At 41.7% G+C, this 15,000-nt stretch overlaps 1 protein-coding gene across 3 annotated transcripts in view; it reads left to right on the forward strand.

The window, feature by feature from the left end:
• The window catches only part of LOC113637505 (transcription factor COE3), a 93,522-nt gene that overhangs the window by 11,130 nt on the left and 67,392 nt on the right, over nt 1-15,000 (forward strand). For all 3 annotated transcript variants that reach the window (XM_047800457.1, XM_027138196.2, XM_027138197.2), the window contains exons 4-6: nt 1,715-1,770; nt 3,409-3,482; nt 7,011-7,079. In XM_047800457.1, coding sequence (XP_047656413.1) covers nt 1,715-1,770; nt 3,409-3,482; nt 7,011-7,079 — 199 coding nt within the window. The remainder of the gene's footprint in view (nt 1-1,714; nt 1,771-3,408; nt 3,483-7,010; nt 7,080-15,000) is intronic.

A 15,000-nucleotide genomic window follows, 5' to 3' on the forward strand; every position in this document is an offset into this window, starting at 1 on the left:
CAAACAAACACCCCCCCCCCAAAAAATGGGACACTATTATTAATTTTTATTAAAAAAAAATTCTTATTGTCAGCAATCTCATGATCCACTTTACATTTATTTATTTATTTATTTGTCTATTTGTCTATTTGTCTATTTATTTATGTATTTATTTATTTAGTTAGAATGTTTTATTGATTTATTTGGAATTTCTTTCTTTCTTTCTTTTTAATTGTTTTTTTTTTTACATTTATTTATTTATTTATTTATTTAATTTTTCTACCATTACCAACACATTTATCCTTCTAACTTTTTCAGTACATTGTTTTAATAATTCATCCAAATTACTCATATTATACTTTACTCCTATCGCTTTGGACTTCGTCAAAGTTCGTCAAAGTTTTTTTTTTCTGCTGACAAAAAATGCTTATAGCATTAAACATTCGTCTGTAGAGGATTCAGTCTTTCGCACCCGACTTTATGTCTTTTGGAACGGTATCGAGGATCCCATCTGTTTATTCTGGGATGATTTCATTCACATCTGTCCCCTTCTTCTGTTTGATACCTTTTTCACTTCAGAAAGGTATTCGAGACGCCGTTCGAGGGTCCGTTGCCTTTGCACTTTCGTTTTTATTCATTGTATATAATTACTCATTAATGTCCAAACTGATGATGATACAGGCTCTTTTAGTGAGCTGAAATAATTAGAGATACCTGATGTGAATGTCACTTACACCATCCTGCTGAGAGATTAGCCCACGGGTCGCCTTCCCAGGATGCCTTTCTGCTTTTCAGCCCTTCCCCATACACCTGCTTTTCACTGTGGAGTGATGTTAATAACAGTGATGATGGATAAGGAGTTTGTCCATGGATGCGTGTGGAGAGACGGTGAGGGGCTCCGTCTCTCACAGGTTTAAGACAGGAATGCTATAAATAATACATTTATTTGATTAACTGCAGCGCTGTTTCTTGTTTGGATTCACTCTGTGTGTGTGTGTGTGTGTGTGTGTGTGTGTGTGTGTGTGTGTGTGTGTGTGTGTGTGTGTGTGTGTGTGTGTGTGTGTGCGTCTTTGTTGGGGTTAATAAACAGCTCAAGCATAACGAGCAAAACGTTGCACACTCCATGTGGGATACTATGTCAAATTTATTTTTTCTGAAATAACCGAAACGTTCCATTAGGAGCTAATTTGTATCTTTATCATTATTTATTTATTTCTGCTAACGCTTACTCGAAAAGAATTGAATTTTAATCTGCGGGGGAATGTTGAATGTTGAGCGTGTGTGTTTTCGGAGACAGAATACATCGCGCTTGTTATAGTGACCGACCCCGGAAAAAGGACACACGATAAAGCCGAACGCACCTCGACGTCCCTGTTTAGCCGTGAATTCCGAATTTAGATCGAAAATTCTACTGAACTACTAAATCCTGCTTAAAAAGTGTAGAACTTTTAGACTTTTAATACAGATTATTTGAAAGGCACATTTAAAGCAAATAAAATCATAAATATGTACTAATTGTACAAAGTCAGTACACTTGGAGTGCAATCCCTGTGACAAGGAAAAGTTCAGCTTATCATATTTATTTCTTAGAATGACTCATAAAAACCTAGTCTTCGATTTACAACAAAACAGATGTTTTGAGATCTACAAAAACCGTCCATGCAAACATCATTTTTAATGTGTTTTCTGTGCTAATTATTTTCTAACTAACAAAATATATTTCTTGATTATACAGGAATCAGGACCGAGCAGGACTTGTATGTACGGTTGATTGACTCCATGACTAAGCAGGTGAGTAACGATATTCCTAAACAATAATAATACGAGTTTTGGAGTTTAGCGTTCGGTTAAGGTGACGCCCTCCTTATCGAGCGCTCGCCGTTATGTCGATGCGACGAGGTCATCAGATGAACCATAAACACTGAACACTGAACACTCAATCAAAAGCTAACTCCATTTTCACACCTGACTATAACTGTTTACGACTTTTAGCACAAAGTCACTCAACGAAGAGTTTTTCTTTTCTTTTCTTTCCTTTTTTTTTGCAATGTTTCATCCTTCACTTGATTTCCAGTCAGCGGCATTTCTCTTTTCCTATAACTCACTTTTACAATCGTCGAGTTCCCTGGAGTGGTTACACAAACGTGCAGAAGTCTTTATAAGCCGAAGTCTGTCCTAAACATAGTCCGTCTCACTTGAGACCCGATTTCACTCCATCCCTCTTCATTCTCTAGTGAAATGGACCCTAATTTTAGTCCCACCCCTTCTCATGTCCCATTGGCTCAACGGGGATTGTTGTCATGGTGTGTCAGGCTACCTCGGATCAATACGGCAAGCAGGTCCTCGACAAAAGCGTCAGCCCCGGAGACCAATCAATAGGCCTTAATGTATCTGCAGAGGCGGCACGCTGGAGACTATAATCTCCAGCACAACAAAAGAGATCTGCAGCCATGCACGGCTGTCAAATCCCCTCCCTTCTGCTTTCTGTAACACACACACACACACACACACACACACACACACACACACACACACACACACACACACACACACACACACACACACACAGCAGCAATCTATGAAAGCACGAGGTGTAGATATCGATTGATTATAGTCCTGCTGTCTTGATTTGTCTTTTGTTCTACATGATAGATATAAAACAGGGATCTGACATTCACTACAACCAAAATAAATACACTCGTCCCTGCTGATCTGAATGTAAAATATTTGGTCCTAATCCTAGTCTTTGAGAAATTTAGGCCACAAGGTCGATAACACCAACATATAGTAATGGAACCACATCTTACGGATGATATCATGGACCACTTTGGCGCCAGAAACGTGAATCAAGTATGATATACAAATATCGACCTGTTCTCCCCTCTCCAAAATCCCCTCCCCTTACTCGAACCGGGTGGATGTTAATAAAGAGGCAGAGAACCTACATAGACAGCGTCAAGAGACAGACAGACAGAGAGAGAGAGAGAGAGAGAGAAAGAAAGAGAGAGAGAATGAGATCAATAATGTAAAAGTGGTCGTTATCCTGAAAGTATTGTCCCCCAAGGCATTTGGTGGACTGACCAAAGGCGAGTGAAATTGGGGATGTTGTAAGGTGGATTATGGGTGTGTGTAAGGCTGAGACTGGGTATCTCGCTTCTTATGGTGTGCGCTAATAATCCGTCATACGCACCGGGAACATCGGCCGGGTGATGGATGCCTTGGAGAAAGCATCCATTCGTAGACCTTCTGGATCTGTCCATCTGCCCACATATTAATGACCAGAGTTACCTTTTAGCATATGCTACATTTTACAGCACGCTGTGAACCACAAAAACATTACTAATGACCTGCTCAGCTCCGTCACGCTTGTTATTTCACAATGTTTTGTGCACAAATGGAAATGAAATCCAAGCTCTTTCTCTTTCACAGCCAATCATGTACGAGGGCCAGGACAAGAACCCAGAGATGTGCCGTGTCCTTCTTACCCACGAGATCATGTGCAGGTTGGTTTGTCGAGTTGTCTTTCCTTTTCTAAACATATTTATCCTTTGCATTGTCAGCACAAATGTATTGATATAAAGTCCAGGCTGTGAAAAGTCGAACAATTCATCGGGCTTTATGGGTACACCTTTAACTTTAGTATTCAAACCCGACGTAAATGCGCCGCCCTCCTATGTGTGCTTCGACAGGACTTCCCTCATTACATAGCACCTATCGGCTTTAATACCGTGTAATTATGAGCTCTGTCGGCTGGAGGCCTAACCGGTGGGGGCTTGTTCAAGCCGAATGCCCAGTGGGGGTCAGGGTGTGTATCTGTGGGTGAATTTCTGGGGTATATCTGTATCCTGGATGTTAATGGGCTCAGATGTTTGGAACTTCACGGGGTAGTGACCTAAAAATGAAGTTTGAGGGCTTGAGGGATGTGTTAATAATGCAATACGGGCGAAATGATTGGGGGTTTACTGACCACTCAGGAATCTTGAGATACTGTACAGTAGGTATCCATTACTATACAAAGATCCTACAGGAAAGGAAGCAAACGTCTGTTTTGGATCGGGACGCCAAACATCATCTAAGCTAACACTCGGATATATGCGTCGTGTTTATAGTTTAAGTCTTAATAGCTCCAGTTAGAGATCAAATGATATACAGTGTACTGTACATGTGTTAATAAGATAATATACTCTGTATATGGGATAATAAATGGACATATAATGTACTCAGACAGTAGATATAGAGGTGAGCGTAGACATCCAATTGGACTCGAGCCAACCATGAGAACAATTTCTATGCCAAAGACTGGGTTAAAAATTTTCCTCGGAATTAAATACGATCATGGTCCTGTGTGTAAAAGCCATAATCGAGATTGAGATGTCACTAATCTTTTCATTGCTCGACTGTCTCAGCCTGCCTCCCTAAATTACTGAGCATAAATCTCACTACTGTCTCTCTTTCTAAAATGGATTTCTCCGCTTAGCAGCCAAAATAACCTGTTATTATGAACCTTGAAGCGGCGGGTGCTGAAATTCTCGGCGGCGGCTTCCTTTTTTTTTTTTTTTTTTTTTTTTCTTTCTCCTGATGGAACCTGCTTCTCTCCTCCAAGATGATTTTGATACAGGATCCATTTCCATAATGACAGCTCACTTTGAGGCGGTCATTACGTGATTGAGTGTGATTATTAGCAGCCATCCCCTGATGAATGGTGTGTTTCCATTCGCTAATGAGAGGGAGATGAGACATGCTTCCTCTCTCTCTCTCTCTCTCTCTCTCTCTCTCTCTCTCTCTCTCTCTCTCTCTCTCTCTCTCTCTCACTCTCCTGGGTGATAGCACTCTTTATCAGGTCCCTAGCGAAACCAGCCTCACCTATCTGCACACATGTACACAAATATTCTGACAAAATGAGATATTCTGCTGTACAAATACACAAAGCGATGTCCTGACATATTTTGCAATCCTTAAAGAGGATCCCTAAATTCTTCATTTTTATTTAGATTTGTCCTTCCTGGAAGTGAGTGGGTGCAACGCAATTAAGCTAAGAGATCAATTTTGACTGATTAATTAGCTGTCTGTGAAATACAGGCCGACTACGATGGCAGTGTAGCCGCGAGACTAAATAATGAGCTGCAATGCTTTTCAAAAGGGAAGAAGTGATTTGTCATGGGATCAGGCTTTTGCTGGCTATAGATGTCCAAGGTCTTCACCAGCCATTCTCACTGCTTGAAACTGGCACCCTGAAATTGCCAAATGAGGCATGGCGGAGGTTAGCTGGCACCGAGCAGTGGCGAGAGCCAGACGCACGAGCACAGAGGAAGGGACCTGGAGGATGGAAGGACGATGCTGGACGACCAGGATGGATGAGAGAATACTGATACTGCCAGGCAACCAAGTAGCCAAGTGGCTATGCTTTCTATCCACCCTGGGCAATTACGATATTTGCCCTTTGAAAACATGCCCTCCATTGAAACCCACCCTCTCCGTCGTGCTATATCTTTACACGCTTCCTGTATCCCCACATGTCTCTGCTTCTATCTGATGCTAAGTCGTTTGACTTCCCTGAGGTGCTCTGATGCCTGGTTTTTATTTAAGCTCACCCTTGTGCCATAAAATTATCTCCTTTATTTCTGAAATAAATCAGCTACCGGGTGGCCCAGCCTAGGGAAGGCATCGTCGACCGAACATAAAGGTACCGGGGGACATTAGTTCCTCTTTGCTCTTAGCTGAGTTTGAGTCTCATCTTTACTGTTCTTGGGGTAAGGCTTCACACCAAACCTGTATTTGTTGTGTGTACTTATGGTCAGACTCATTAGCAGGACTAGTACTAGCCACCATGGACTCCCACTGGGATCGCCATTAAGGTGGTATTACAAACGTCCTGCCAGGGTTTGTTTTGGTGTGCAAGGGGCCACAGGAGTCCCAGAGGAACTTCCTGGTGCTCTTGGGGTCCAGTTTGTTTATAACACTCCTTTCTCAGTTTGAGGAGGTTGTCACCACAGCCGCACCATTGGGCTTCCAATGCTAATTGGTCTCCTGGAACTTTGCTAATGGGTCCAAGTAGCTCGGGGAATAAATTATGGTGGCACTTCTCTATGGCAACAGTCACACATACACAAGGCGAAGGAAAAAAACAACACCTGTTTTGGCTGTTTTTTCTTCTTCTGTGGACCAAACAGTGTGATAAATGATTCATAAAGACAGATTTGCCTTCACAGCCTTGGAGTGAGAATTGTTTATCAAATGTTCCAAATGTTTGTCAAATGATCTAACATTTCTAACAGCAAGGACGGAAATTAGATACGAATTCATTTCATTTTAAGTCTATTGTTCAGGCATGACCCCGGTTACACAATTATATTTTAATAAAGTTAGTGTTTAGTTTCCACTATAATTGCAGATAGCGCCACATAGAGCACCTTAATGTATAATTAATAACAATAAACTGAACTGGGAAGAGGGCTAGACCACTTCTCCAGTGGGGTGCACGAGTGCCAATGCCAGTTTGGCTAGCCAACAATGAGTCTTTTTTTTTTTGTTTGGGACGGGATCGGTGGTTGTATTTAGGAGAGCCACATGCCACCAGATGAGGTGCCAGCCCTGGGGCGAGGGCACAGGCAAGGGCAGGGGTGATGGCAGCGTCAGTGAGGGGCGTTTGGGACGCGGCCGCTGCACCGGGACGTCTCTGGGCGCTGTCCAAACTGTCAGAGGCTGGCTGAGTGACCTTGGCATGAGCCCAGCCCAGCTGGAAAGGAGAGACAGAAAGAAAGAGAGAGAGAGAGAGAGAGAGAGAGAGAGAGAGAGAGAGAGAGAGAGAGAGAGAGAGAGAGAGAGAGAGAGAGACTCGCTTTGGCCAAAATTCAGCTGCATTCTTGCCTTTATAAAACACCTACAGAAATAAAATAAAAGTGTATATATATTTGTTATTTATATACAGTACATATAACGTTCTATACCAGGCAAATTAATTTATTCACAAAGAAATAAAAGTTTTTTTTTATTGACTTCTTTTTTTTTTTTTTTTTTTCATTTCATTTCAGTCGGTGTTGCGACAAGAAGAGCTGCGGGAACCGAAACGAGACACCGTCAGACCCAGTGATTATCGACAGGTAAGAGAACGGACCTGTAGGCTTTCATTATGAAGATCTGACACCTTTACAAAAAAGCTTAAAGAATGAAGTTTTGATCTGAGAACGCGAGTAACTTCGGGATCTCGGCTCCGGGCCCTTTATCAATTTTCTCAGTTTCTTCAGACGTCTTCACTACGAGATATAGTATTCATAAGTGTGTCTGTTTTGCATGCAGTCGTACGGCTGTCCGTATTGCATTTTTGAAACACGGATACTGCAATACAGTTTTGTTATGATGAAATCAGCACAATCTGTTTGGATGCAGACAGCGACGTTTCGGAACGAGGTCATATTTATAAGTGACTCTCAAATGAACTCCCTTATGAGCTGCTCAGATTGACACTACCAAGTCTCTACCTGCTAAATTTCTCTTAAGGGAGCTGCTTTAATGACCGAACCGGAGTGTGTGAGGGTGTGCGTACGAGCATTAGTGTGTGCATGTGTGTGTTTATATACTGTATGTGAGTGTGTGTGTGTGTCCAAGCAGGACAGCAGTGAGTGTGTCCTCCTAGGGCACAAGGGTCATTATCAAATCCATGCTGGCTCGTTAGAGTGGCCTTGGAGCACGTCCAGTAGACAGTCAGGAACGAGTGACCCTCCCTCTCCCTTTACACACACTCTCTCTCTCTCTCTTTCTGTGTCTTTCACACACATAGAAATACACGTCGATATTCCACAGACACGTGCGGATCGGCGAAAGTGTATGACCGGAGCGCGAGCACTTGGTTATGGTGCTGTTAACAGTAAACAAAGCGACATTAGAAAAGACAGGCAATCAAAAACGGGTAGAAAAATGTGAGGAGATGGTGGAAATGAGAGAGTTTGTATCTTTCATGTCTTTGCAATGAGGCAAGACACGGCTGCCTCGAATGTCTCCCTCAGGGCCAGTTACATTGGATACCTTATAGCCTATTGTGTGTATATGTGTGTGTGTGGGTCTGGCACGTCCGAGCTCCTCATTACGCTGACCAAACCCATTCGGAAAGTGTTTACCGGTGACAGTGGATTGTTCTGATTTAAGGCGGACCGGCGCGTACGACTGCATTTCGGTGCCCTATTAAGAGCACCGGTATTTATGGCCTCCTTAAACCAACAGATAAATCAGCTGGACGCGAAGCGAGGCCTCTGGCTTGCCATGCAAATCAGCGGCACTGCTCGTCACTGTAAAAGCCTTAATGGGAGCCATTCATTCCCAACACACACACACACACACACACACACAATAGTGCATGCTGCTGCCACCACCTTTGCTCGGCTCTGTAAATCAACATCTGCCGTCAGGTTATGCAGCCTCACGCGTTATAATTACACATACACACATATGTGTGCTCACACACACACACACACACACACACACACACACACACATACACCCACACCCACACATGCATACATATACATATCACACACCTAAAAGATAGATAACAACTGTAGCGATAGTAATGAAAACGTTCCAGATGTTCCTTACTCGTAACCATACAACTATACAGTATATGCTAAAAAATCCGTAGCTGTTTCCAATCAATGCTCCAAAAACAATGGGTTAAGTGTAAGATGAGGGGGTGGAGTTATGTTGCATTTCGATTATTACAATAAACATAAGATGACAAATCTGATGGTTCGGTTTGTCGTACGTGATATTTGGATCTTGTAAGAAATTTCGACAAATTTAAACTAACGTAAACTTCTTTGTGTTTACATTCCATACGATACAAAGTTGTATCCAAGATAATCACACAAATCTCCACCCCTAACCCTACGCAGTTTATAGCTAGCAAATCTTCAAGTAACGATACTTGACAAAAGATTCATTTGAGGTGAATCGCTTGCTCAATTCTTGCCTCCAGTTGCAGTGTTTAAAAAGTATTGTATTCGTGTAACTTTTCCAACCACGGTATTCGTCTCATTGGTTAAAAAAGATCCTATCAATTTTGCATGAGCTCGGATTACTTTTCCCTCTTTTCCTTGGCTCTTTTCTTCGTAGCTGTGCCTCAACAGAGGCAATATCTCCTCCTAATCGGTCTGAATGATGGTGTGGTTTCTGATAAACAGAAAGCCTCGGATCATTGATTTAGCCATCCTGGGAAATAAGGTAGAACTAATTATGACGAGCGAATTGTTCCCTGCGCCTCCTGCTCCTCTCGCTCCGATCTGCGAGTCAGATCTGGCGCCTGAATGGGGTCAAGTGCTGGTCGTCGAGGTCGGAGGTCATCAGATGGAAGCCTTTGTCATGAGGCGGAATGCTGTAAACGCTCAGCCCGTTTGCGCTGAGGCAAGCAGAAAGGACCCGCTGTGCCAGTGATCTATTGCCTGTCTCTAAAACAGGTGTTATTACAAGCTAATATTGCAATTAGATTGCCCAGCAAGCTCTCCTAGTGGGGCTATAAATTCTCCAGAACTGCCAGTGCATATAGAGGGTGGGGGTTCGGGGTGGGGGTGTTTGGGCAGTGGGGGCTCTGTCTAATTATGACCTCGTACCCTACTGCATTTTCTTAATGATTTGTGGAAAATGGGGGCAAACCTGGACTGAGAATTCATTACATTTTAATGAATGTCCCCAAATATACCACAAATATTCTCCAAATATTCTCCAAATATATTCCAAAAATACTCCAAATATTCTCCAGATATTCTCAGAAGATTTCTCAAACATTCTCCGAACATCTCTCTCTTTTTTTAATGATAAATTATATAACCAAAATACAGAAATTTACTTTGAGAGCGAAGAAGGATATTTAGAGTAAACCGATAAACTAGTAATAATAATAATTATAGCTACATTTGCTTCTAAAGCAAAGCTAACGATGGAAATCCATAGGTAGACGTGCCTTAGCTCGTCTAGGATAATCTAGGAAAAGAAACGGTGTTAAACTCGACCCGCAGTTGTTTCCCGGTGTCAATACGACATCTCTGTCCCTCCGACAGTCGTACAGAAAGTTCCCCAGCCTGCGGGTGCTGTTTACCAGATGTTCTTTACACCCGTCCAGATATAACACCCTACTGTGAGGATTATTAAACGAATCCATTATGGAAGCGAGTACATTTTATTGTCAGGCTACAGACACAATAACAACACTGGTATCACAAGGTGGCCATTTACCTATCCTTCTGAGACCCCGGCTTCTCATTAGAGAACGTTCTCACAAATCCTTTCCAACATATTGCCTCGTTTCTGTAGATATCAGGCACTTTCGATATAAATGGTGCAGAGAAAGTATAGTCCAGGTTTAAGGACTATGTGCTGAAGCAGGCTTTATTAGAAAAAATGTATTAAATACGACATCAGGTTGTTCAGAAACATGGCAAGTCCAGTACAATCACCTGTTCTAGATTCTGAATGGTGAGAAGATGTGGATTTTTTTAATTTATATTTTCTACAATAGCAGCAGCTATTTTCTTGAATCAATATTGTTATTAAAGTTTTACATGTGATGGTCATAACACTAACCCCGTTACTTATTATCATAGATGTTATTTTAAATTGCAAACAAATGTGAACTATTGATGATTATTTACATTAAATATGACAAACACTTTACACATTATCTGGTTTAATTATGTTTCAAATATGTTCTACAGACATATTTCTGTGTAACTGATGACATAATGATGATGCAATGATGATGTAATGATGACGACGCACACGGTCGAACCTTTCTTTGGCGTTCTTTAATGACCCCGTCTTCACACTTCACACAAATATTCACGCGTGGTGTTTGACGTCCTCATGGAAACACTCATCCACCAAGCCCCCGCCTCTCCTCTCCTTCTTCTGACTCATCCCCACTTCCAGGAGCTCATCATTTTTTTCAATTTTAGCTCGGCTGCCGAGTAATGTCCTCCTTTTATTGCTAATCTATACTCTTAATCTGGCCGGCACCAATGCGCTCCAGGCTCGATCAATAGAGCGCTATTGCTGGGAAAAGTCCACAGGGGCTGATAACGAGAGCAACGCCCTGAGGGTTAACCCCTCTCGCACATACACACACTCACACACACATGAGCTCACACACACATGCATAACACAAAATATCTGCAGGGTTAACTAAAGCACACACACACCTGCAGGGCTAAACCCCTGCTCCTTACACACACACACACACACACACACACACACACACACACACACACACACACACACACACACACACACACACACACACACACACACACACACACACACAGTAACATACCTAGAGTATTAACACCACACATGCAGGATTTTAACGTTATTACAGACAGCTGTGGTTTCTTTTTCACAAGAAATCATAGAGAATTCAATACAAAACAAAAAAATTAAGGACAAATGAAACCAGTCCAGCTTCTATCTTAAAAAATGTGTCATTGACTTGTAAAAAAACAACAACTAAAAAAAAACAAGAGCAACTTTACATGAGCATTTAATTTGGGACATTTTGCGGAAATCAAAAAGGGTCAAAATGTGCTGTCAGGTCAATCAATATAGATAACAAGCAGGAAGATTACATTAAGATATTTTACAATATTTCTATTAAGTCACATAATTTTTGTGGAAGTCGAAAAGGATCAACTTGCGCTGTCGGGTAATACAAAAGAGACATTATGCGTGTAAATATGGACAGACATATTTAAGTCACAATGTCTATTTTAATTTAGATTGTCCTGTGGACATCAAAAGAGGTCAAAAGGTGATCAAAAGGAGTAATGTAACAGATAATATGAGGATAGAGATATTTTATAATAATCCACTGACACAATCGTTTTAATAGGGATCATATTATGGAAACCGAAAAGGGTCAAAATGCTTTTTGTTGACAATATCTAAGATTTACACAACATTAAGAATACACTGAGCAGGCTACGGTTTAACACATCCTGTATATGTTGTGTGTCTTTTACACATTGCAGTATACTTGATTTATGTTGTGCCTCTGGATTTATGTTCTTTGTAACAAGCACTATAGTCTGCATAGGGCATCTCTTTGTGCGTGTGTGTGTGTGTGTGTGTGTGTGTGTGTGTGTGTGTGTGTGTGTGTGTGTGTGTGTGTGTGTGTGTGTGTGTGTGTGTGTGTTTGTGTGATATCTTTTTTTCCAAAAATCTTTTGCTTTTATGTGAGGAGTGATGTCCTGTTAAAATTTCCTAGCATGTAAGGATTGTTTTTATAGCAGAAGTTACAAGCTTGGCATTTTTATTGATCACATAAATTCCTCTGCATATAAGACATTATTGATCTATTGTTAGAGTGTGTTAAAGGTGTGTTTGAGTGTGTGTGTATCTCACGTGTATGAGAGACAGAAAGGAAGAAAGAAAGAAAGGAAGAAAGGAAGGAAGGAAGAGAGGGAAATGGAAAGAAAGCGGGCAGATGTCTGAGCTGGTGTTATTTTTGATCTGTACAGCATCGGTGCGTGGAAAGCCAGGATGGGCCACGGTGACAGGTGTGTGTGAAATGAGGCCAGACGCCACGGAGATATGGCGTGTACTCATCCCGAAATGGTCACCTGTCATTAACCTCAAATCTACTGAGCTGTTTTAGCACCGAAACACTATTTTACACACTTAAAAATGCAACAATCATCAAACCTCAGGAACAGGGTTAAGACTTTTTAAGGAGGAAATTTGAAACGTTTCTGAATCAGGATTGCAATTATCCAAAAATGTCATCTTCACTGCACTATTTTAGGTGGAGTATACACCTCTATATCTTGTGAAGCTTGTGTCCTACAAGATCCTTTGTACAAACCTCAGTTAAACACTAGTCATTAACCAAGACCTCATGAGACACGTTCTCCACCTTAAAAAATAGACTAATACATAAGGGGAAAGCCTGCATCATCATCATCACTGAAGTTCTTGCACTTAAAGTACATAATTATACCTTAAGGACTTCTTTTATACCTTTGAAAGTACTTTTAGATGAATGGACATATGGATGGATGGATTTTCTTTATAGATCCGATTAGGAAGAAATTTGGGAAAGCTGCAGTAGACAAGAACATGGGATATGAAATACAGCATAAATACGCCTTATATGTGAAATTATGTGGGATTCCCAGAAGTTTGTTGCATTAAAAAAAAAAAGAATAAAAAATGACCTAAAAAATAATAAACAGTATTTTATTTTTTGTAGAATACTGTTTAGAAGCAATCTGTGGTCTTATTATTAATACAATGAGCCGAAAGCTAAGCAGTGCAGTAACATATGTGATACACACAGCCACAAGCACTCACCTAGCAAGGGAATTTGTGTGTGTGTGCGTGTGTGTGTGTGTGTGTGTGTAGAGGGGAGACGACCTTGAGGGATGAGAGAGGGGAAATATTTCAGCCGATGTTTGTCGTGTAGGCCCTCTCCTGTTTCACACCGGCTCTCGCTACACACAACGCTACACAAAGCAGGTCTGCAAATAGAAACCGACAGAACCGCAGGCACACACACACACACACACACACACACACACACACACACACACACAAGCAGAAGTTTAACCCAAACCCGAGCTGGAATAAAAACACTTTCACAGCTGATGAAAAACATCTGGAAGAGAGTTTCTCCACTGCAAACACCTTCATGTCAGATTATATTGCATAGTGTTAATCTCTAGTTTTTTTTTTTCACTTAATCCGAAAAAGCGCAATTGTTTTTAGAATCGAACTCAAGTACAGTGTAATAATAAATAATAACTCTACATAGGTTTTGAAGTTTAGTGGTTAGCACGTTCGCCTCAGACCTCCAGGGTTGGGGGTTCGATTCCCGCCTCTGCCTTGTGTGTGTGGAGTTTGCATGTTCTCCCCGTGCCTCGGGGGTTTCCTCCGGGTACTCTGGTTTCCTCCCCCGGTCTAAAGACATGCATGGTAGGTTGATTGGCATCTCTGGAAAAATTGTCCGTAGTGTGTGAGTGTGTGTGTGAATGAGAGTGTGTGTGTGTGCCCTGTGATGGGTTGGCACTCCGTCCAGGGTGTATCCTGCCTCGATGCCCGATGACGCCTGAGATAGGCACAGGCTCGCCGTGACCCGAGGTAGTTCGAATAAGCGGTAGAAAATGAATGAATGAATGAATGTAATACATGTTGTAGTGGTGGTTACTTACGTGCAATCGCTCTAGAGAGGAAGTGTGTACTTGCTGGATTTAGTTTGAACGCTGCAAGATGATGTGTGTTTGCAATACTGTGAAACTGGGCGTGAGCAATAAAGGATGTAAAGAAAAAAATGACACGAATAGGAAAAGTGTGTGTGTGTGTGTGTGTGTGTGTGATGATAGATACAGCTGCATTGGCAGCAGAGGCTTTCCCCGTAGGAGCAATGCCGGTGTTTGCATCCAGAGCCGCAGGCTGAGACGTGCGACTGCAACCAACTTCATCAGGCCCACGTTCAGTCGCAGCCCAGAGCCTGGCCCCAGGGCATGCTGGGAACTTCATGCATACTGACTATGGTGGAGTCTGAATTGGTTCAGTCTAAGTGTGTGCTTGGCTTTTGTTTGTGTGTGTGTGTGTGTGTGTGTGTGTGTGTGTGTGTGTGTGTGTGTGTGTGTGTGTGTGTGTGTGTGTGTGTGTGTTCATCTTTGGCAAGTACGCACGGTTATCTTGGATTACGTTGTATCTGTGAGCTGTACCTTTGGAATCCACTTTATTTTGGAAAAGCAGTGGATTGACTAAGAATCAGAACCCAAGTGGTATACCGTCACAGAAAAACAATCAACTACAGGGAAGCTTAATGCTGCCCTTCGCTGTTCGCACAACGAAGGTGATCACTTTACTGTAAGAGCATGTTGTAGAGTGTTATTTTCCCACTTATTTGTCAATAATTTAAATTATTTTTTTATTTATTAAAGAAATTGTTGTACTTCTTATCCAATTATCGTTACATTTAACGGTGTTTAGTGGTGTCAGATTCTATGTTTATAGATAAATGTAAAAAAAAAAAAA

The sequence above is a fragment of the Tachysurus fulvidraco genome, chromosome 15 (genome assembly GCF_022655615.1).
Source record: "Tachysurus fulvidraco isolate hzauxx_2018 chromosome 15, HZAU_PFXX_2.0, whole genome shotgun sequence".
Classification (NCBI taxonomy): Eukaryota; Metazoa; Chordata; class Actinopteri; order Siluriformes; family Bagridae; genus Tachysurus; species Tachysurus fulvidraco.